The following is a 24,210-nucleotide window of genomic DNA, read 5'->3' as shown; positions in this document are numbered from 1 at the left end:
CTCCCAAGTCCTGAGACAGCACTCACATGTGCATAACCGTGCATTCAGAGCCCAGAGAGGCAGCAGGCAATCTGAGGAACACGGTGCGCATGCTCATCACTGCTCCATCGTCCTGGGCAGGTCATTTAACCTTCTGAACCTCAGTTTCTTCAGGAGTAAAGGAATCTTACTTGCAAGGATAGTCAACTAAATTATAAAGCTTTTATTTTAGCACAGTGCCAGGCAGAATAGGTGCTCAACAAGTGGTAGCTATTATTACAGTTTATTATTCTTAGAATGACAACCAGAAAGCTAAGACATCAATGCAACATTTGTGGATGATTTTCTTGTATAGGTCAAGAAAGACTGAATTGAAAACCCAGCTGAGTTAAAGGAAAATTACTCCCTTTACAAAAGGTTTTACAGCAGACTTCCTTTCAATAGGGGACCCCTCCATTGTGCATTTAATATATAATTTGATACTGCTTACTCACGACATTTTTCTAATCAAAAGATATTTCTTTTCCATTTCCTACCAGAGCAATTAAAAACTCATCTGCCAGTTTTTGTTGTTCTGTTTTGCTTTCCATTTCAAAAGTAATATGTGCTAATTAAAGAAATTCAGAATGATAGAAGCAGAAAAAGAAATCACCCATAGTCCCATCACCCAAAAATGACCATTGTTAACATTTTGGTGTATTCCTTTCTAATCATCAGTATTTCCATGCCTAGAGTTTTTTGATTTTGTACACAGAGTTTTAATTGTTATCTGGTTTTGGCAGTCATTTTTTTAATGTAATATGATAAGCAATTCTTCTCATGTCATGACATACTCTTCAGTATGCCAAATTGACCTAATAATTTCTCTGTACTTGGAAATAATGCCATAATGTCTCTATGTGAAGCACTTATGATAGCTGCCATCCCTATCATCAAAATCGTCACCATTATTACCATTCAGACTACTGCCACTAATTTTTAAACTCAGGAAGACCTCCCATTTCTAGAAGATAGTCAATATTCATATTCATTTTCCTTGGTTTTGCTTTACAATTAAATCTTTAGTCCATCTAAAAATTTATTTCAATGTATGTACAGTAAGAGATAAGGACCTAAAAAAAACTTTTTTTCCCCAAAGTGCTAACCAATTATCCCCAATCATTACTGAATAAATCTTTTTCTTACTGATTTACAGTGCCTCCCTTACCAAGATAAAAGTTGCACACACACACACCTGGCCTAATAGGCTTCTCTGATTGATCCATAAATGCATATTTAAAATGTTTTAATATGTGGTAAGGCTAATACCCCCACCCCAACACACACACTCTTCTACTCTTCTTCAAAAACTAATTAGCTATTCTCACACCTTTTTTCCTAAATGGATTTGAGAACTACTTTCATGTTCTTCTCAAAAAAGTTCTGCTGGAATTTTTATTAAAGCTTCACTAAATCTAGAAATTAATTTAGGGATAAGTGATGTCTTGAGAGCTCGTTTGGGGGTTCTAGCCGGGGAGCGCAGCTACTCGGATACCCTTGTCGGAAAAACGGTCCTCCTCTATCGGGGACGGTCATCCTCTTCGACCGAGCGGTGCAGCTTCTGGAGGGACACACATGGCACAGTGACGGAGGAAGGGGACACGGGCCTAGCCAGCCAGATCAGCCGAATCAACCCTGGCGATCAATGAGATGACAGATGTTGAAGCCAGACTGCCCTCACATCCTAACTGCGTCTTTACAACACTCTTTTTCCCTTCCAGGTACACAATATGTGCTTCTATTTATTCAAGTCTTCTATAACGCTCTACAAAATTTTGAAGTTTTCTTCAAATGGGACATTTATGTTTCCTTTTAAGGTTATTTCTAGAAATGATTTCTGTTACTATTGTAAACGTTTTCATTAGATTTCAAGTGGTCATTAACTAGATAGAAGATGCTCACTGATTTCTGTACACTATTTTGTATAAAAGCTCTGGAGGCCCTCTGTAACCGGGCCACGAACTACCTCCCCTCAAGTGGATTTCACCCTGCTCACAGAGAAGCACCTAGTCAGCCGGTTTCCTCACAGCCACTGAAACGCACCACGTGACGCTGGCCACTTCTCCAATTTTACTTGCTCTTCAAGGCTTTGCTCCACGTACAAGCTTTCCTGACTTGGCTGCCCCTGATTATCATCCCCTTTTCTACCACTCCTCCAGCACTGATAATAAATTCTAATACATTTAATGCTTTGAAAAAAATTAGGGATAAATTTTCTTTTATCAATATTAGGACACCCAATTTTTAATATCTGAGAAAAGATTAAACAGAAAACAAGTAAGGTGAATTTATATATATTTTTGCCTTTTTATTTTAAGAGATTATAAATTTGAAACAAATTTGGTGAAAGTGTAGTATTTGTTTAAAATAATGATAAACTGAAAGCAGCCTAAATATCTTTCAACAGTGGTTCAGGTAAATAAGTTATGTGATATTATTTTTAATGGCTATGCAGCCAAATAAATTGGTGATACACAATATGTATTGACATAAAAAAATGTTCACAATATACTAAGTTAAAAAAGGCAAGAAATGAAACAAAAGTGGGGCTATATAACAGCATTGTAGAAAAATTGTTTTTGTTTCATAGGAAAAATGTCTAGAAAGATATACATCAAAACTGTAAGAGTGGCTATTTCTGGCCAGTAGTACTATATGTGAAATTTATTTTCTTCTTTATTATGTTTAATGAGCACTTACTACTTTTTTTTTTGTTTTGTTTTTGTTTTTGTTTTTGTTTTTGTGTGTGAGGAGATCAGCCCTGTGCTAACATCCGCCAATCCTCCTCTTTTTTTTTTTTTTTTTGCTGAGGAAGACGGCCCTGGGCTAACATCTGTGCCCATCTTCCTCCACTTTATATGGGACGCCGCCACAGCATGGCTTGCCAAGCAGTGCGTCGGTGCGCGCCCGGGATCCGAACCAGCGAACCCCGGGCCGCCGCAGCGGAGCGCGCGCACTTAACCGCTTGCGCCACCGGGCCGGCCCCAGCACTTACTACTTTTATAATCAGATTTTAAAATCAGCCAACTTCAAAAACATATCCCACTGATAAGAGTCCATTATAAGAGGCTATAATCACTATTAAATCAAATACATTTGTGGAAACATACCAAATGCCAACTTTGAAAAACAAACTCATTTCTTAATCAAGGTGAAAAATTCTGAGTACATAGGAACTTGGCGGGCAAATATCACAAGGCACTGAGCACTTACCATTGCAAAAACCATGTAAAAATATATCCTGGGACTTTCAGAAAGAAGAGTACTGAATCATGGGACCATTCTGCTGAAAGGGCCTTAAGGATCATCTAGGCAACGCCTCTCGTTAAACAAACAAGACAGAGAAAAAAAAAGGTTAGGTGAGTTCTCCAAGATGACACAGTTAATTACTGGCAAAGTCCAAAAACATCTGTAATTCAAAATTTATGCTTTTTAATTCCTTTCTCAATTTCTCTGAGTCAAGATATGCTGCAGTCAGTCACTTCTACTTCGACTATAAAAAGCAAATATTCATTTTACCAGAGTTTTCTTATCATCTCTCTAAAAAGTGAACAGGAATGTGTACAATATCATGAAATGAAAAGACTCACTCTCTTGGTTAAATATAGCTCATGAACTCCATAAGAAAGTTTGACAAATAGGCATATGTTAGAGTGTGACAAGCAGGAGCTGGCAGACTCTAGTATTTATAGACTATAGAACCTGAAAGTCAGGAAGAAAAAAGTACTACTGAGTTTAAAATAACTCTGCTGCAAGCTTTTCATATCTGTATTATATGAGTTCATTCAGCACATCATACTTTCATTCCTCTCGTTTATTCACTTTCTTGCAGAGGGTTTCTGAAGGGGCCTCTTTTTAAGTCAATTTGAAACCTAGTATGTTTTAACCGTAAGTTTTTCACAATACAAGCCATGGTAGACGTCACTGATACTTCGCCCACCAGAGGGAGCCCATATGGATTTCCATGTAACAAGAAACCTCAAACATCAAGTTTGTATGAATTCTAGAATATTATTTATAATATGTTCAATATTATAAAAATCACTTAATATTATTATATTTCTAGCCCCCCCAAAAGAGAAAAGTTAAATGAGATCAGGTATGTAAAGTCCTTAACACAGTTCCTAACCTATAGCAGAAGCTCAAAAATAATAGATTTTCTGAAATTTGTATCCTCTTGAATATTAGTTCTAGTGCTCAAAGTAGATGAACAAACTAGTATTCGGACTTTTACACAAGCTGATGTGAGCTCAGCTGATGTCTGTCCTGATAGATGATTCTACCCTCAGTATGCTGACAAATCCGGTTCTCAAGCCTGCAAGACAGAACCAGACCTTGGACAGGAAGAATTCATTAAAAATGTCCCCCTAAGGGGACCTGTTTCAGCAGCCCTATCCTAGTAGGTGATACACGGAACTGTTGGTCACCTGCCAACTAGAAACAGGAGTTTCAACTCTTTGACCCATTCTTGATTTCTCTTAGAAAGAAGGAGAGGGCCGGCCCCATGGCTTAGCGGTTAAGTGCGCACGCTCCGCTGCCGGCGGCCCGGGTTCGGATCCCAGGCACGCACCGACGCACCGCTTCTCCCGCCATGCTGAGGCCACGTCCCACATACAGCAACTAGAAGGATGTGCAGCTATGACATACAACTATCTACTGGGGCTTTGGGGGGAAAATAAATAAATAAATAAAATCTTTAAAAAAAAAAAAAAGAAAGAAAGAAGGAGAAAATCAACTGACTATCCCTGAGAACCATGCTTCTTCTACAATATGTGATATAATCATGACCACCAAAATGAGTTTCTTTCAAGAATAAGGAAAGCACAGCCGAGAAGAACAGAACTCTGCCTAAGAACCTGGCATCTAAACGGGCCCTACTGAGTCTCTATCCCCATCCGAGTCTGGTGAGGTTGACTTGCCTCGTATTTCTTGCCATAATGGGGCCCAGCCCAGTGTTTGCTGGATTTGTGAGGCAGTCTCAAATCCCCATGCATCTGGCTAGGCATATCTACCAGGTACCTACTTTATATACTCAACTATCTCCAAGATCTAAGTATGACAAAGTTGGAGGACCCCATTGGGTTCCAGCTATGCTCTCCAATCTAGGTTTACCAGGAGCACTGCCATTGGGGAGTTATCTGCCACTTGCTGTCTTAATAAAACTCCACTGTCCACTGGGTGCCTTGGATCTATTCTCTCCTATTTAGAACTGAGCAAGAGTCTGAGCATGAGTAACTGGCATTCTATCCTAACTTTGAAAAAAACGTTATTGTGATATCTGTTACCATTTAACTTTCCAACCAGAAAGCTGGGACTTAGTCTTTCTCTTTTTTTTTTTTTGGTGAGGAGATCAGCCCTGTGCTAACATCTGCCAATCCTCCTCTTTTTTTGCCAAGGAAGACCAGTCCTGGGCTAACATCCGTGCCCATCTTCCCCACTTCATATGGGACGCCGCCACAGCATGGCTTGCCAAGCAGTGCTCTGGTGCGCGCCAGGGATCCGAACCAGCGAACCCCGGGCCGCCGCAGCGGAGCGCACGCACTTAACCGCTTGCGCCACCGGGCCGGCCCCCTTTTCCTTCTTCTAAGCCCTTTAACTGCCAAAGTTTGTTGAGTCTACCTCCTCTAATATCTATTTCATCTATGCTCTCCTACTGTCCAATCCTACTGTCCTAGCTCATTAGCTTTCACTTGGATTACCGCAATAGCCTACTAATTAGCTCTTTTCCGTCAGTCTTATTACACTCCAAACCCACCTTCAATATTGCTGATTATTTTAAAACACAGCTAATCATTTTAAAATATCATCCTTTCATGCCTCTGCTTGCGTAGCTCAGAGCATAAAGTCCAAACTCCTCAGCACTGCTGACAATGCTCTCACCCAAGAGTTGACCAACTTTTTCTCTAAAGGGCCAGATAGTAAATATTTTAGGCTTTGCAGGCTACAACTCTGCCACGATAGCATCCATGGCCTATATGTAAACAAATGAGTGTGGCTGCATGCCAATAAAAACCTCGTTTCTAGAAATAAGCAGTGGGCCGGATTTGACCTGTGGGCCAAAGTTGGCCGCCTCTTGCTCTAACCCAATCCAGCACAGCCTCATCTCCTGCCACTCTGCCCTCACCCAGGCCTCCTCCAGAAAAGGGCTCCAGCCACTCCTCTTGGCTCTGGCCCTCCCCCTCAACCCCCCTGCCATCTTGCTCACACTCTTCCCTCTGCCAAGAATGTGATTTATCCCCCTTTCTGTGTCTGGTGGAATGGTTCTTGTCCTTCAAGGTCCAATCTGATTATCACTTTCTCTCTGAGGTTTCCACTGATTCTCCCTCAAGGAGATTTAGCTATTCTTTATCTGTATTTTCAAAGAGCTGGGACATATGTCTCATAGTTTTTTGTGTCCTCACAATGCCCAACACATATCAGATGTTCAATGCTTATAAGATGCTGGAATAAATCAATTACTAAATAAATACAATTTTAAAAGTTGCAGTCTTCATAAGTCCTGGGAAAAATTTAGAAGTGCAATTCCCACAAAGGGCTCACTATTAATGTCATGAAAAGTCTCTAGCACTGAGTTCTGCTTACGTATACACTCAGTTATCACAACCCATAAAAACACAGCATCAAGAAGCTAAAAGAGGCCTTGCAGAATATTAATGCAGTGGTTTCTAACCTGCGTGTCTCTGAGCCCTGTGGCTGGTACTAAAGGGGCTCCTCGAGGAGAAAGGGAAGGGTGGTAGAGGGGCAGGCTGGCTAATGAACCTCTCTCTTCCCAGCCCCTCAATCCAGCCTTAGCCAAAGCTGCTCCTTATACCATCTGCAAAAAGGTTTCTGCATTAATAAAGAATCTATATGATTCAGCACACTCCTGCTCCTATATCCTAAACCTACTTTGTTTCCTGATCTATTCCTGTCCTGTTTGGTCCAACCTCCAGCTTCTCACTGACTCTTGGCACCTGTTGTCTGATACTGTTTCTTTGAACCATGCTCCTTTGACTGAAACCTCCTTTAAGTAGGATTATACTCAATCCCTGGAGAAAGTCTATTCCCAGCTACTCTGGATAATAACCCAGGCGGTCCCAGCTCAACCTCTTGGTCCCAACATTGGCACACAAGGTCAACATTCTATCTCAGAAGGAAATCAAGGAGGGCCTGGGGAATCGACACTGAGAGAATTACAGATGTCACTCATACCTGAGTTGTTGTACTACTTTTGTGTTCGCTTCTCCACTAGACTGTAAACTCCTTGAAGGAAAAACTGAATCTTAATAATAAAATAAAAGCTACTATTTATTTAATGTTCACTCCAGAAACTGGATTAACTGTAAATGTATGTTGTGTAATAATAAAGAGTCATCTTAGGATCACACATTTCTAGAACTGGAAGGAGCCTTGGACAGAGACCAGCTAGCTCCAAAACGGAAAGCAAAGTGACAGAGTAAACACTTATTCCTCAATCCAAGAACTATTTGTTGACTGCCTATGTCCTGCACTGTTCTAGAACATACAGACTCACTGCTGGACAACACAGAGTCTTGGTTTCCATGAGGCATATATTCCAGTGGATGAACAATAAATAAATGGATAAGTGATATGTTAGATAACGAAAAGAATAAAATAGGGTAAAGGATAGAAAAAAGGTGTTACTTTATAAAGAGCAGTTGAGGAGGTCTCACTGAAGCAACATATGAGCAAGCACCTGAAGATGAAACCATGTGGAATCTAGGAAAAAAGTGTTCCAGGTATAGGGAACAACAAACACAAAGGCCCTGAAGTAGGAATGTGCCTGGCGCATGTGAGAAAAGCACGGAGGCTAGGGTAGCCAGAGTGAAGAGGAGGAGGAAGAGAGGAGGAAAGGTGAGAGGTAGCAGGGACCACATTCCCTGGCTTTGAGCCACTGTAAGAACTCTGAATTTCAGCCAGGAACTCAAGATAATTCCTAAAAAAATAAAGATAAATGACATTTAGCTTTCACAAAAACAATGTATAATAAACAAAGAAAAACTCATCTGCATGCCTAATTTGAAAAGAGAATTCCCACCCACTCAGGGTCGCTATTATCTTACGCGTAATCAAAACACTTTTGCTTTACAAGAAATCGCTGCAGGCATCTAGTCTAAGCTCTCAGTTTTACCAGTGTGGAAACTGAGGCCCAGAAAGATTATGTGGCCTGCCCACTTAATGCCAGATCTTGGGCTACAATACAGGTTTCCTGATGTCCTGTTCAATGCTTTTCATTGGCCCCGCTGCCCGGGGACACATCGTTTGGCTGCTTAGAGGAGTCTTGGTTTCCTGTGTAGCGCCTTCCCGCCTTCCCCGGCCTCTGTCACCTTTATATATCAGTAAGAAAACGGAAGAGTTGCTACCAGGACACACCTCCGGCCACATTCCCACACCCAAAGCCTGTCATTACAAACTCACACAATTCCAGTGTTTCATCCCCCAAGTTGAAGACAACCAGGAAGGTAAGGTGGAGGCATGTCAGGCACCATGCTAGGCCCCGTAAGGAACATTTCTGTTGGTTCTGCCCACCCAGCATCCCTTACTCCCTACTCCTAGACATAGCACTCCTTTTCCCAAGGTTCTAGTGGGGTGACAATCATAGTATCCAGCCCACCTATTGGCCACATACTGAGGTGGACATATGACCTGGCCATTTGAAGAACCTTATCCCTTTGATGCCATAATGAGGGCTCAGGATCCAAGCAGAACCAACTTGAGTCCCATCCTGGGGTTTTACAGGTAAGAGCCAGAGAAAGAAGCTCCATCCTGTGTTTCCCAGTTACATGAGCCAAGACATTCCCATTTTGCTCAAGTTAGTTTACATTTGGTTACTGTTACTTGCAACCAAAAGAATTCACACTGGCGCAGGTATTTGCATCTTTTCTCATTTCATCTGCTTAACAATCTTAAAGGTTGCTATTATTCACTGTTTTAGAAGAGAAACAACTGAGGTTAAGTAACTTGCCCACGTTCACACATTAAGCAAGAGACATTCAAATTCAAACAGTAAGTAAGAGGCATTCAAATTCAGGTCTTTCTGCTCTAAATCCCATTCAGTATCCAGTTATGAATTACATATTAACTCAAAAAGAAATTCACTGCCATTCAAAAGCCAAAGGAAAAAAAAAGAAAAAGAAATAAAGTTAAATAGCTTTATTTACAGAAAAAAAAAAAAGGGGCCAAAGAATTAAAATTATAGTGGAAATTTAAGGTAGGAGGACGTGGGGGGAGCATTAAATGATACATAATGATAAACAGCATTAAACTAGGGTCAAAGGACCTGGCTTCTACCTCTGGCTCTGTCCTATGACCTCAGCTATTATGACTCTGGGCAAGTCACTTCACTTACCTCAGTGTTCCCAACTATAAAATGAGAAGCCTGAACAACATGAACTCAAGATCCTTTTAAGTACTTAAAGAAAAACAAGTCCATGGTTCTGCTTCAGCCATACAGATTCTATTTTTACTATACATCAGGTAAGATGTCGAGCAGATTGAACTTGAACGTCAGATCCTACAACTGGTAATGGCTAGCTGGGGTAAAGGATTCTGAGCTAGAGATCTACTGGGAAATCAGCACTGGCTTCCAGGATCACAGGCAGGAAGAGAGAGAAAGTGTGAGAAAAGTCCTTGCCACACATTTGCCATTGCTGATAAAAGAGTTCCCCCTTGACAGAGAACACTGTTGTCTCCACTGTCGATGCTACTAGTACCTGCACAGGATTTTCACTGATTCTTCTATGCACTTACTCAGTTCCCTCTTGCAGGCAAGGAGTGAAAGCACAACAAAGGTAAGTGGTTTAGGAAATATCGCTTGGAGCCACTGAGGACAATGTATCTAAATGGGTGGGAGTAGGGGTGAAGGGGAACAATAATAATCAGTATGGCTCTTTAATATATATACACAGTCTCATAAGATCTTAATAATTAGCTTATCAGTTAACTAGGGTATTATGATACATACCCATTTTATAGAAATGAAAAATGAGACTCAGGTAAGAGGACTCACCCAAGTCACCCACTTCTAAGTAGCAGAATCCAGATTCGAATCCAAGTCTTCTAAATTCTAGTCCCAGTGCTCTTTCTACTCCCAAGGTCCCCACTAGTCCCACAGTCCAGATGAGTTAACTAATCGAGCTCCCACGCAAAGTGGCATATTCATCCTTGTTTGGAGCTATTCACATAAGTTCCTCCCCCCAAAATACAAAACGTTGTTACTGTCTAATTAGTTTGTAATTTAATCAGTAGACATGCATTGAGTATATATAAATTCAGCAAAATCAAGCATAAAAGTTAAATATTTAAAGAAATGATGCAGAAGAAACCACCCTGTGGGACAAATAGAAGATCTAGTTTCAACACAGTTGTATTAAACTTAACATAACCTCTACAACAACTCAGTGAGATGGAAATCTGACATCAGGAGTACATTTTGTCAAAAATGAGGAATGAAAAGAACTGGAATTGAACTAGGTAATATGTATCTTAGAAATGATAATAAATGCTTCAAGGAAGGCATTCAAGAAAAGGCATTACTATAACTTGCTACATTTCCTTAAGTCTGACAACCAGGGCTCAACTTGAACCAGAATATGTGTTCCTAGTATGACCAGACTTTTATGTATAAGGAATTCAGGCCAAACAAAACAACAGCCAGACTTCTGACACATCTGACTGTGGTTAAGAGCAAAGGACACCCCTCACTAGCTCTATACTAGTTACACTTTCCACGAGAGAGAGAAATGGTTGCAAGAACAGGAGGTAATACATAAAGCAACTGCAACATAAAATCAAAATTCCTCAAAAGAAGGCATGTGTTCCCTATGTCACGAAGGGCAGTGGCCCTGAACAACACAGCCCATGTCCCTACTTAATAGACTCCCCAAGCCTTAACACCTACCCACATCAATAAATACCAGAACTGGAACTTTCAGTGACATGCATCTAACCCTCTGACAAAAGCACAGAGTTATTCTCAAACATCTCTGACGAGCAGTCATCCCGCTGTTTAATTACCTCCAGTGACAGGGAACTCAGCACCCCAGGGTCCTGTTACTGTCCCTGAGGCCTATTAACCCAAAGGCCTAAAGTACCATCTCACTACTCAGGGAGAGGCCTGGGGCCTAAGTGATCACAGGGCTCTCCTCACTGCTGGCCAATCCAACGATGCTTCTCGTCTGGGCCACTCCCAGAGCCCCTAACCCTGAGCAGGACCCAAAATTAGCACAGTGTTAATAAATCAGTGATTTCAGGGTTAGAAAGGGCCCTCCAAAAACCAAAACTATGATCTTCATACCACAATTCCAAAGGAGGAACCTCAGGAACAGCCTGGGCCAGACTCAAGGGAGGCGGACGGAGAAGTCCCAGTTTCCCTCCCTCTCATTTCAACCTGAGAACCTTGATCTGCTATATATCGGAGATCACAGCAGTTTTTTTTAAAAGTCTTCTGCTTTTTAAGGGGGAAAAAAAGGAGGAGACTATTGCCAGGTAAATAAACTAAGGCCATAAAACCTGCTTCATAAGATCATGGCTAATCATCGCAGGGTTAAGACAACAACCTGGTGTCTTCACCCCTTCTCTAGCGCTCTCTCTACCACATAACATCTGACTGCCTCCAGGGCAAAGTCCAAACTCCACACCGTGATAAACAAGGCCCTTCAAGATCTCCCCTGCCTACCACTCCAGTCCAGTTTTCCTGAGTGTCCCCCAAATCAGCCACACTCAAATGCTTATCCAACCAATTCATTAACACTGCGAAGCGGCACATTCATCCTCATTTGGAGTAGCTCACATAACAAGTTCCTCCAAAAAAATCTGCAATGTCATTACTGTCTAATTTGTTGGTACTTTAATGGGTAGACACGCATTGAGTATATATAAATTCAGCTAAATTGAGCATGAAAATGACCTATTTCCACATCTTTGTGTGCATACTCTTCTCTTAGCCCGAGGCGCCCTTCTCCACCTGTCTGCACTGGAACCAACTACTCCTCTTTAGAGATTTGTTTCAGACATTATCGCCTCTCTCGGCCCTCCAGCAGAATTGGCCACATTCTCCTCTGTGCCTACACAGCATCTACAAGGCTGTATGATGCTTGTTTTGTTACTCTGTCTCCCCCACCATTCCCTTTAAATCATGTTATTCTAACACAGTGCTGGTCAAAAGATAGGTGCTTGCTTAACAGATGCTTATTGATGGACTGAATGTATTCATCTGGCCCAGTCCCCCTTCTGATGCTTGAATATCCTCTGCAAACTGCCACTTGTTAATTCATGCATACATACACTCATTAAAAAATATCTCAGTGTCTACAAAGTATCAGGCTCTGGACTGTGTGCCAAAATTAAGTGGATTTACCACGAAATTAATGAAGTTTAAGCTTCAGGGCCCCTCATTTACACCTCCCAAAGCTCTAAACCTTTGTGATTCTGTATTTTCATTTCTTAAAGAGGACAGGCAGAACTGCATAAGCTTCAAGCTCCACAAAAACTAGATCCACCCTTGGTGCCAAGGATACAAAAGTGAACGAGGCAAACATTTTCTCTCTCCCTTTACAGAGTTTCCCGTTTAGTGGGGAAGACAGACAACCATTTGTTCATTCATTCATTCAACAAACATTTACTAAGCAACGCCATGAGTCGGAGTCGGGCACTGGGGCTTCTGACGTGAAGCCAACACTGTTCCTGCCCTTAAGGAGAAGGTTCCTGCTCCCCTGAACGAAAGCCTGCTGTGTTCAAAGCACAGAAGTAGTTTAGATGACGCTAACATGGAGTGTTTGTGAAAGATTATCCTTAACCAGTCTCAAGACGCACTGATCCCCAGCATGAGCCCTAACCTGCTGCAGGAGGCGAGGGGACGGGAGAGTCAGCTGGACACAACATGTGATCTCCACGCGGGGGAAGGGGAGAGGACCGAGACCAGTAAACAGGAGAGGCAAGTACGCCGCGGTCAGGGCCGCGACAGGAAAGCAGAGGAACGCGGGGGCGTTTCGCCGGCGTTCAGGTCTGCAGCGACGGCGAGCTCAGCAGCTCCGCAGCAGCGCGGGAGCTCTGCCCACACACTTCCGCGCTCCCCACCGCGCGTCCCCAGTCCCCGAGACAAGGCTGCGCCCTTTCCGGGACAGCTGTCGGCCCCCCGGACCAGCTCTCCGGTCCCCGCTTCAGTCCAGGCGGCCTTCACACAACGCGCACGGGACGGGGTCGGGCCGCCCCCCGCTCCGACCCGCCGTCTCCATAGCAACCCGCTCACCACTTCGCGCGCCCGGCTGGAGAAGTCGCCCTTGGGCCGCGGGCTCCGGCGGAACAGCTCGTCGCGGCTGCCGTCAGCCCCGCCGCCCACCGCCACTCCCAGCGCTTTGTTTCGCGTCTTCACGGTCTTAACGCTGGCCCGGAACAGCAGAGTGATGTCCACCGCCATGACGGCCCGCACTCACAGCCCCCGACCCGGCCGGCCCACGTCAGCAGCCGGCGACCGCGGCGCGAGCCCGGCCCCCGGCGGACCGTTCCGGCTCCGCACGCCTCCGCACGCCAACCGCGACGCGAGAAGAAAGGTTCCGGCCTCCGCCGGGCTACCGCGGCCAGAGCAGAAAGGTTCCGGCCTCAGCGCACGCGCGTGGCGGACCCCCGCGGCGCCCGGACCTCGCGGCGCGCACAGCCGCGCCCCTTCTCCCCCAACCCCCCACCTCTGCGGGCTTGGCCGCGCGGGCAGGTCCCCGAACCCCCCGCCCCCGCGGGCTGGTGTAGGGCGTGTGGGCCGCGGGAGCGAGAGGACCAGGAAGCTGACCCCTTCTCGAGACTCCCGCACGGACCGAGCCGGCCGCGGGTGGCCGGAGGCGACTCAGCCTGACCTTTGACCTCAAGGACGCACCTTGTGCGGGACGGAGTTCATGGACCGTGACATCTAGATGCAATGCGTGCTAGGACAAGCAGGTGTGCATGGCACAGAGCTGGAGACCGAAGGCCTTTCATTTTCACCTTTCAGCCCCCCGAAGCCGGTACCTTCCTGAGAATTATTGCGAGTTAAATGAGATAACACGCGTGAAGTGTTTTGGCTTTGCTTGGCTCCTGGTGACCAATAAAAGTTAGATACCTGTTGTTAATAACATTGTTGTCCTCGTAATTATGGTGGGGAAGGGCTCCATAGAGAAGACTCACTCTAGAGAAGGCAGATTTGAAGGCTGACCAGGAATTTATCAGATGGAGACAAGGGCGGAATTTCTGTTCATCCTTGATGTATAGTTTTTAAATATACCATCTTAAGTGGTAGTTATTTAAATTGACTGCAGGGTAGCCAGTGAGTCCTTTGTACGTTTTGGTTCAAGGTTCAGATTTAATTCAAGATCTCATTGATTTCATCGTTTGTTTGTTTGATAGTGGGTGCACCGCTGGAATATGTATTAAAACAGTGGTTGTCAAAGCGTGGTCGGCAAGATAGAAACTCTTCATAATCCTAAAATGTTACTTGCCTTTTCACTCTCTCTCTCTCAGGAGTTGTGTACAGTTGAGTGTCCCAGAGGCTGTGTGCCTTGTCATATTGCAAAACACTGAATGCAGAACAGCTGTCTTCTATTAAGCTAGACTTTAAAGAGATTTGCAAAAACGTAAAACAATGCAGCTCTCACTAAATTGTTTTGTTTTGGAAATGTATTTTTTCACAGAAAGATACCATTTATGTTACTATGTAATGGATTTATTTTTGTTTTTAAAGGAATGAGTATTTTAAATTTTTGTTTTAATTTGTAATATGGTAAATATTGATACATAAAACCATATAAACTGAAGTTGTTTAGGGCCCTTAATAACTTTTGAGTATAAAGGAGTTCTGAGACCAAAATTTGAGACCCACTGTGTTCAAGAAATAAGTTTATCAGAAATAGATGTCAAGAAAGTACACATGTACCTGAAAAGAAGAGAGAAAAATGTTATTCAAAACCCAGCTGTAGCCACTTCAGCCTTCCTGTATGAGGAAAATAAATTTCCATACAGCTTTCTTCTGCCTACAGAGTAAGAGGGAGAAAACGAAAAAGAAATTAGAAAATCTCTGCCCAGGATTCTGTCTCACATAAATGGTCCTTTGTTTTATGGAGACATTAATGGGTCTTTGGCTAGGCATAGGTAAGCCTGGGGCAGAGTTGAAGGAAAGAGAGTTAAATTGCTCTGCATAATAAAGTGAACAGGATTGAATTAGGGGGAGGAGGGGGAAACCAGAGCCCAGGGAGGGGGTTCAAGAAAGGAGAGAGTAGTTCTTTGGGAAGAGTTTTGAGGGGGTGGCTGAGCTACACCAAACCTTCAGTGAGTAATGCCTTGTGTGGGTAGTGCGTTTGGTGCGGTTAGTTTTTTTGTGTAAAAGGGTGGGGAAAAAAGTGTAAGTTTTCTGTCTGGATCTGTAAAAGCAGAGAAGATTGTGGAGATGAGACCCAAGTAAACTCAAAACATCAAGCTGTAAAGGCACAAGTGACCGCACGTACATAAAAGTCCTAGAAGAGTCACAAAGATCTTGAGGAGGCCATTGGACTTCCCATAGATCGTGGGGTATGAGATTTCACTGTTTTTCTCTCTCTCTTTTAACCTCAAAGAGCAAAGCGACAAGTTGACACTGGACTAGTAACTATTTGAAATCCCATAAAGCTGAGAGGGGAGGTGGATGAAAAGCAAGAACAGAAGTGTCACGGGAGTATACTACAAACTACCAAGTTTGATGTAGTACAGAAATTATGTTTCATTGGTAATAATGTTTCATTCATTAGGCCAGGCGCTCTTCTCTTGAAAAACAGTAATGCATGTTGGAATTCCTGAATATAGCTCCCTATAACCGCACCTTCCATACAATCAGGATAAATGTAGGCAGCTCAGAATTATTTGGGGACTCTCACAGAAGTCATTAAATGCAGCCTCCATCAAAAAGAGGGTATGCTGCACATCCAGATGACCAACCCATGACAGACATGTGCTGTGAGAAATAGACTTCTGCTGTCGTCAGACTTTGTCATTGTGGCATCCTTTAGAGGGGTTGGTTTTATAGCCGTACCAACTGGCGAAAGTTGGCATAAGCAGGTATTTGCTGCATGGAGGGTGTCCAGTGCCTGGAAATGTGAATTCTTGCAGGGCAGAATGGGGAGACCACAGTTTTCTGGGTCCATGGAATCATGGATTTGCCACAATAATACAGTAACTAGAGACCCTCTGTGATAGTCTGTTTTATTGTTCACTGGTACTCATGGCCCCTCCTTGGGGGAGGATTATAGTTCGTTGACCTATAGATGACTAACTTGGCTAGGTGATTCCTTTTAGCTGAGAAAAGTAATGTGTGTTGGTTCGGGGCAGCAAATTTAATAGCTAACATGTGGTTCACCATGCTCTCTTTTCCCTCTGCCATAGCAACCCATAATGTTCCAATGTGCTACCAGCCTGGGTCCCTGAGTAAAGATGACGTGGAGCACAGCCAACTAAGGACGTGTGCTGGCAGTGAGAGATGAACCTTTGCTCTTGTGGTCCATGGAGACTTGTGGTTGTTTGTTACTGCAGCGTAATTAGCGTATCCTGATTGATACAACGCATATCCAGATATCTGCCAAAACAAGACTTTTGGGTGCATTCTTCACTTACCATCACTACAGTGTCATCTCTCAGTAGGTAAAGGATGGAGAGGAAGGAACAGTTAGATTACACCTAACCAATAGAAAAGACCTGGTTGGGAGTGTTAGAGTAATAGAAACCCTGGAAGCCTGGCCATGCCATGGCAGAATTCACGGTGCAAGAGGGGAGGACTTGGAGAACATGTACTTTCACTGTAGGAAGTGGCCTGAAAGAAATTCATCAAAAAAATTTTTTTTTTCAGGGGGTCTAAAAAGGACCGTGACTCTAGGGACAGGAAGCTCAAAGAATCAACTTTTGCTCCTAAGAAGGAAACGAGCTAAAGAAATCAGGGTGATGGAGAAATTGGAACCCTTGTAAACTGTTGTTGGGAATGCAGAATGGTGCAGTCACTATGGAAAACAGTATGGAGATTCCTCAGAAAATTAAAAATAGAACTACCATATGATCCAGCAACCCCACTTCTGGGTATTTATCCAAAAGAGTTGAAATCAGGATCTCAAAGAGATAGCCGCACTTCCACCGTCATAGCAGCATTATTCACAATAGCCCAGACATGGAAGCAACCTCAATGTCCACTGATGGATGAATGGATCAAAAAAATGTGGTATATACATACAATGGAATATTATTCAGCCTTTAAAAAAGGAAATCCTGCACTATGCAACGAGATGGATGAACCTTGAGGACATTACGCTAAGTGAAAGAAGCCATTCACAGAAGGACATATACTGCAGGATTCCACCTATATGAAGTTTCTAAAATAGTCAAACTCATAGGAGAGACTAGAATAGTGGTTGCCAGGGGCTGGGGGGAGGGAGAAATGGGGAGTTGCTGATCAGCAGGTGTAAAGTTTCAGTTATACAAGGTGAATAAGTTCTAGAGATCTGCTGTCCAACATCATGCCTATAGATAAAATACTGTATTGTACGCTTAAAAATGTGTTAAGAGAGTAGATCTCGTGTTGTATTCTTACCACAATAAAATAAATATTTAAAAAATCAGAGTGGATTTCTCCTAGGAGCTTGGTTTTGAAACGGATGTGCAGAAGAAGCGGGGAAAGGCAAGAGGCAAACACAGAGGGTTGTCGAGGCCCCATCCTTCCAGGTGCCGCCTTTGTCCCTCCACTGCCACCCAAGTACATAGAAGAGGAGTCACCACATTCTTCATTCTTACTTGATTCTTGGCTTGGGTTCTGAGCCCCTCATCCTGACCTACTGGCCTATTTCATGCTTCTTTCTATCTTCTCCCACCCCGGGGAGCTAAATGTTGGCCCTCAAAAGATAGGTCCACATCCTGATTCTTAGAACCCTTGAATGTTATATTATTTGGAGAAAGGATCTTGGCAGATGGAATTAAGGATCTTGAGGTAAGGAAACCATCCTGAATGATCCAGGTGGGCCCTCAATCCAATGACAAGTATCCTTGTGAGAGACACTCAGAAAAGACAAGGCCGTGTGAAGACAGAGACAGAGATTGGAATGATGCAGCCACATGTCCAGGAATGCTGACAGCCATCAGAAGCTGGATGAAGCAAGGAAGGATTCTCACCTGGAGCTTTCTGTGGAAGCGTGGCCCTGCCAACACCTTGATTTTGGACTTCTACCCGAACTGTGAGAAATAAATGTCTGTTATTTTAAGCAACAAAGTTTGTCGTAATTTGTTACTGCAGCCACAGGAAACTAATACACAGTCTAACTATGTTCTCCTCCCATCCTGTTTCATCACCCATCCTCTATTTTCTGGGCCCCTCTCCAATTTGCTCCTCTTGGTCCTCGGTCACTGTTGGGCATTCCCTCCGGGTAAACCACCCTCCGCGGCCTTGGATCTCTATCTTTCTTGGTTTTCATCAAGTCTTGCAACTGCCTACGTTTGTGCTGTTGCCTCTTCTTTCATCTCGCCGCCATCGTCCATCCTTGGAGAAGCACAGATGCACAGGTGCCCTATCCTACGTGGAAGGCCAGAGGCCAGAATGAGCTGAATCTGGCCAAAAAGGACACCAAAAAAATGCTCCTTTCACCAAATTTGCAGCAAAAAGGATGTCCAGCAGGCCACCAGCTTGGGGCAGATGCTTTGCTCTCAACATACGACTCAGAGAAAGTAGCTATACTCAACTGTTGTTTCCAACGTCTCTATTAAGGAGTTATGTGAGTGAAGAATGTGGGAGAGAGCCTGTTTGGAGGGTCTAGCAGCAGCAGCTCAGAGCATCTAGAATGTCCATGCCCAGAGTGGTCCTTCTCAGTCTGGAAAGGCACTCGAGTTGGAACAGTTCAAGTAGATGGGGACACATGCCCACACAGCCTCCTCAGCCCTGGGGGACAATGAACAAGACCCTGGTGGTCAGGGAGCAGGGCAGTCCCGAGGAAGGAGGATGTGGCAGAAGAACAGGAGCCACTCCCACCAGAGTCTCGGCACAGGGATAAAGCAGATTCTCTTGTTTCATTCTGAGTCCCTATGACTACATTTCAAGAGTTAGGATTGCAAAGAGCAAAGATAGCAAAGTATTTTCTGTGGCTTGAACTTCTGCTAGTCAGATCTTAGATGGTCACCATGAGGTGACTGCCTTATTCTGGAAATTATCTCAAAACATGTCCTTTTGTAGATTTTCATATGGGAAGTCAAGGTGTGTGTGTGCGCGCGCACACCTGTGTATGTGTGTATGTGGTGAGATGCGAGGATTACTAACTGGGTCTCAGTCTGTGGTCTTTCCTGCGTCAGCAGTGGTCTTGGGAGAGACCGTCCCTTCCGACCCCCCAGGAGGTTCCCATTGCTTCCTGCTACTAATCAGTCTTCAGGAGTACAAAGCCCAGCAGGCAGGAAGGGCTGAGCGTGATGCGCACTCAGGTCGGCAAACCTGAGAACTCGGTTTTGAAGGCAGTGACCTCTCTGAGTTAAGACCACCCTATCAGCACCTCTTTACTCTGTTTCTGCGGGATGGTCCTCGGCTCCCCAAAGATTGTTGAAGCTGACAGTCACAGTCTGAGTGGGAACTGCAAGCCTGGACGTGAGGCAGAGGCAGAGGCCTGAGGGCTGCTGAGCATCCGATGTCTGCTGGCGTCCACTCCCCAGGAACCACACAGACAGGGCCACCAGTGAACACAAGGCTTCAGGAGAGAAAGGCAAGTTACTGCTCTGCTCACCCTCGTCCGTGTCTGCCCTGTACCCTCTGGACACTGTACGGCTGGGCCAGCCTCAGCTACATCACACATTCATTGCTCTCCTCTCTGGAAAATGATGGCTGTGAGTGTTTTAATACCTAAGGAATTTTTATAGGGCACATAAAGGACATTTATCAGATCTCTGAGCTCTTTCTAGTTAAAAAAAAAAAAAGAAGAAGAAGAAGAAGTCTAGGAAGCAGTTAGCAGAGGATGAGTAATAGGAAAAACAAACAAACAAAAATACATGAGATTTGGAAACTGAAAGACTTGGGTTTGAATTGCAGCTTCCCTACTCACTAGCTGCATGGCTTTGAGCAAGTTACTTCACCTCTCTAAGCCTCATCTGAAAAATGGAGGAACATCTACTAACCACGCCTGATTCTATAAGCAGAGATTTCCCCCTAAATATGCTTTACTCCTCCTCATCGAGCCAGTATTAGTCATCTGGTTATTGGGCAGCAGCCACCAGTCTGCATCTCTCAACTGATTGGAGCTGATCTATCAAGGTGTCTGAGCTGAAGACATTTGCTCTTCTGCAAATGTCAGAGGGAGGCAGTGAGGGGTGAGGGGTCTGTCCTGCACACTTGTACTTCACCCAGAGGGGAGCTAGAAACTAGAACACTACCAAACCCCTCTCCATCTCTCTCTGCCTCTCGCTTCCTCAGTATAATTATTATCTATGCAAAACACCTTTCTCTGCTTCTCTGTTTATATGGCTTAACTTGGGCCTCCTCGGCTCCTGAATTTATATAGTAGGCTTCTAGTCATAGCTGTCCGTCCCAAGCCCAAATTCTGAGGATGCCGAACAAAATTGGCCCAGCTTGGGACAGACATCTACCCCTGGTCCAGTCAGCTCTGGCTCAGCATCCGGAGTCATGTGGTTTAAACATGGCTGTCGGGACACACTCGGTTGGTTCGGGGCTTTGCGGGTATATTACTTTCCTATCACTGCTGTAATAAATTGCCCCAAACTTAGTGGTTCAAAACAATGCAAATTTATCTATAGTTCTCGAGGTCAAAATTCCCAAACAGGTCTCACTGTGCTAAAATCGAAGTGTGGGCAGGGCTGCACCCCTTTCTGCAGGTTCTAGGGGAGAATCCATTTTCTTTGCCTTCTCCAGCTGCTAGAGGCTATCTGCATTTCTTGGCTTGTGGCCCCTTCCTCCACCTTCAAAGCCAGCAAAGGCAGGTCGAGTCGTTCTTATATCACATCACTCTGACTCTCATCTTCCACATTTAAGGACCCTCGTGATTACATTGGGACCACCCAGGTAGTCCAAGATAATCTCCCTGTCTGGAGGCCAGCTGATTAACAACCTTAATTCCATTAACAACCTCAACTCCCCCTTGCCATGTAACATAATATACTCACATGTTCAGGAATTAAGACTTGGACATCTTTGGGGGCCATTCTTCCGTCTACCACAGGTGGGTGGCTGCAACAGAAAGGAGGGCTGATTATGAGCTGGGCAGACACCTCTCATGTCTTCCTGGATGAACAGAGAGATCCAACTATTCTTTCCATTTCTCAAACATTGTTTCTAGGCCTGGTCCTTGTAACACTCCAAGGATCTACAGAAATCAAGAAAACAGAATCTCTGCACCTACAGGATTTAATCTAGCAGGAGGCTTTCAGATATCCAAAGTACAAGGCAACGTTCCTCTGAAATTTTCTAGCCCTTTCTACGTTTCTCAAGAAAAGTATCCCATTTTGCTTAACCCATCTTAGAGGGCTCCACTTGCAACAATGTAATCAACAGTTACCCAAGTTCATGTCCCCTCTCTTCCGTCACCCCCCACCCCGGGTTTGGGAGTTGGTGCCACTTCTTCCCAGCACTCAGTCCGTCCACCCCAGGAGTTTCATAACTCACCTCATAAAAACTCATTTACTGCTTTCCCCAACACAATGGCAGAAATAAACTGCTCGAAACACACTTGCAAACTCCCTGCAGAAAACATGTACATTGTTTTGTTGGCATGGCATCTTGGTTTCCAGCCTGAATTTCCACCACCTTTGCTTTTCTGACGGTATCTTCTGTGATTAAGACGGCTGAATCCTCTACTTTTTATTGAGTTGGACGGCAAATCACAGAATAAATGCTTTCCCTTGCACTTTAAAAGGATTTAATAGGAAAATATTTTTCCTACATCCTGTTTCAAGGGGAAAACGTGATTTTAAGGGACATTTTATAGTTCACAACAGGATATTGAAGGGCATTTGGTTTTGCTTAGTTTATTATGACTGTTTCTCCAGCATGAAATGGTGTTTTTTGTGATTATTTAGATAAGTCTGATTAAGATAGGTAGGTAGCCATAGAATTATGGAAATTTGGGACTGGAAATGGCCTCAAATATCATCCAGGCCAACTCCCCCCATATTTCAGATGAGAAAACAAGTGCCTTGTCCAAGATCACAGATTGAGTTAGTAGGAAAAACAAGGTTAGATTCTTTACCTCCCACTGTTCAATGCCCCCAAACCAGTTCTAGGGGGACCACGGGGGAGTGGCATTTATACAAATGGACCCATATGTAAGTGCTCCTGAGTTTGAGAGTTGGGGTAATTAGTACGTGTGGGTTTGTATGTGTTTCATTCATCCAGCCGTCCATCCATCCATCCAGTCAGTCATTCAGTCATATTGCAAACATTTTTTGAGCGTCTACTCAATAAATTCCACTGTGCTATGTGCTGAAATATACAAACAAAGCTGAAGTTGCCACCTTGGAACAAGTCATAGACTAATCGGGCAGACAAGTGTATGCACAGATGATTATAATCAAACATAATAAGTGCAATAACAGAGTTTGTTTTAATTTTTTTTAAAAAAAGTTCTGCCAATTGAGTTTTTAATTTTTTTTTCAGGGGAAGATTCGCCCTAAGCTAACATCTGTTGTCAGTCTTCCTCCTTTTTCCTTCCTTTTTCCCCCGCAAAGCCCCAGTACATACTTGTGTATAGTTGTAAGTTCTTCTGGTTCTTCTATGTGAGCCACCACCACAGCACGGCTACTGACAGATGAGTGGTGTGGTTCCGCCCCCGGGAACCGAACCCAGGCCGCTGAAGCGGAGCACGCTGAACTTTAACCGCTAGGCCATCAGAGCTGGCTCACAGTTTGTCATTTTAAAATGACAGCTCTGAAGAATAAAATTTAAAAAAGCTTTATGTATCACTAGCCTACTCTCAAGGGACAGGAAGAGCGGCATAATGAGAAAGGGGCCTCACTCCAGAAACAGAGCTGTAGAGGTGTTCTTGTCATCCGTTCTGGCCATTTCAGTCATCCCAGCCTTGATAGGAGTCTATGGAGCAGGAACCAGGTCTTAGCCTGGCGTTGTGGCAAGAGCTGGGCTCCAAGTCAGAAAGCCCAGGGTTCAGATCCCAGTCACTGCTTAGTAATACGACCTTGAGAAGCCAGTTCTTCACCTGTGAATTAAAGATAAAAATATATATCCAACAGAATTGTTGTGTTAAACGAGATGATCTATATAAAATGTGGAATGTGGCATCTGACACAGAGCTGGTAATAAAAACATAGCCTGTGGCAATGAGGGTGTTGGGGATGATGACAGACAGATTAAGCTTCATGGCTGGTGGTGCCGGGGCAGCTGGAGGTGGTGGAGAGTCTTCTTCAAATATTGGAAGGAGCCTTGGTTTACTTTCAGGTCTCAACATCGCCCGGTGAACATGTGCTGTTTAAGAATGAAGCGGACACAGCACATTGAACCAATGTAGGAATAAAGGAAGCGGTCAGAAAGCAATTGGCCACTGTGGTTTGGGTCAGTCTCAGAGAATGTTTCTGGGAGTTGGAGTGTTTATTCTGGAGAAGAGAAGACTTAGGGGATGGATGAAATAAAGGTCCTCAAGTGTATGAACCAGTGGAGGGAGAGCAGCTGATCCCTATTTCTGTTTTGGACAGAATGAGAGGAAACGAGCTTACGTTGAAGCATGAGGGATTTAGGCTAAAGATGAAGAAGGATTTCCTGGATGTGTGTGTTATTAGACTTTGGAATGAGTTGCCAAGGTGTTTAGTATCAGGACACTGTCCCTTCTTGCAGCGGATCTTTATGTATGGGGGCGCGGGCTGCATGTAGGGTTGGCTACACTCTCAAGCTCTTTCTAAACTGGGGAGTCCATGACACTAACAGAATCCTCCATCACAAGGACATGAGTCTCAGCCAACCCCAACCACTGTCCTACACCTTGTCTATCATCAGAAACGACTGTGATGCTAGCTGGATGATGACCTCTGGCAATCTGCACTTTGACATTCCACAAATACCGCAATCGCTTATGTAGGCCACTCCAGCAACCATGCACCTCCCCTCTCCGAAATTTATTCAGAAATTCTCTGTAGGGCTTCTTTCACCAAAAGTGCATTTAATAAAGCTTGGAATTTCCTCACCACACATTTATTCTTGTTCATCTATTTTTAGGTCTCCATTATTAC

At 44.0% G+C, this 24,210-nt stretch overlaps 1 protein-coding gene and 1 long non-coding RNA gene across 3 annotated transcripts in view; one reads left to right on the top strand and one right to left on the bottom strand.

Moving 5' to 3' along the window:
- Window positions 1-13,491, bottom strand: part of STX18 (syntaxin 18) — a 133,810-nt gene extending 120,319 nt beyond the window's left edge. The window contains exon 1 of one of the 2 annotated variants that reach the window (XM_087434911.1): window positions 13,268-13,491. In XM_087434911.1, coding sequence (XP_087291037.1) covers window positions 13,268-13,435 — 168 coding nt within the window. In that variant the 5' untranslated portion in view covers window positions 13,436-13,491. The remainder of the gene's footprint in view (window positions 1-13,267) is intronic. The other variant, XM_004432267.3, reaches the window with a different exon arrangement.
- Window positions 13,492-13,765: 274 nt separating this feature from the next.
- LOC147916385 (uncharacterized) lies at window positions 13,766-17,417 on the top strand. The gene is made up of 3 exons (XR_015553057.1): window positions 13,766-13,947; window positions 16,396-16,650; window positions 16,856-17,417. It is a non-coding gene; the product is annotated as an uncharacterized LOC147916385 (long non-coding RNA).
- Window positions 17,418-24,210: the final 6,793 nt, after the last annotated feature.

The sequence above is a fragment of the Ceratotherium simum genome, chromosome 8, assembly GCF_057802395.1.
Source record: "Ceratotherium simum simum isolate JZ-2026a chromosome 8, ASM5780239v1, whole genome shotgun sequence".
Taxonomy (NCBI): Eukaryota; Metazoa; Chordata; class Mammalia; order Perissodactyla; family Rhinocerotidae; genus Ceratotherium; species Ceratotherium simum.
This window is presented reverse-complemented; position numbering and strand designations above follow the sequence as displayed.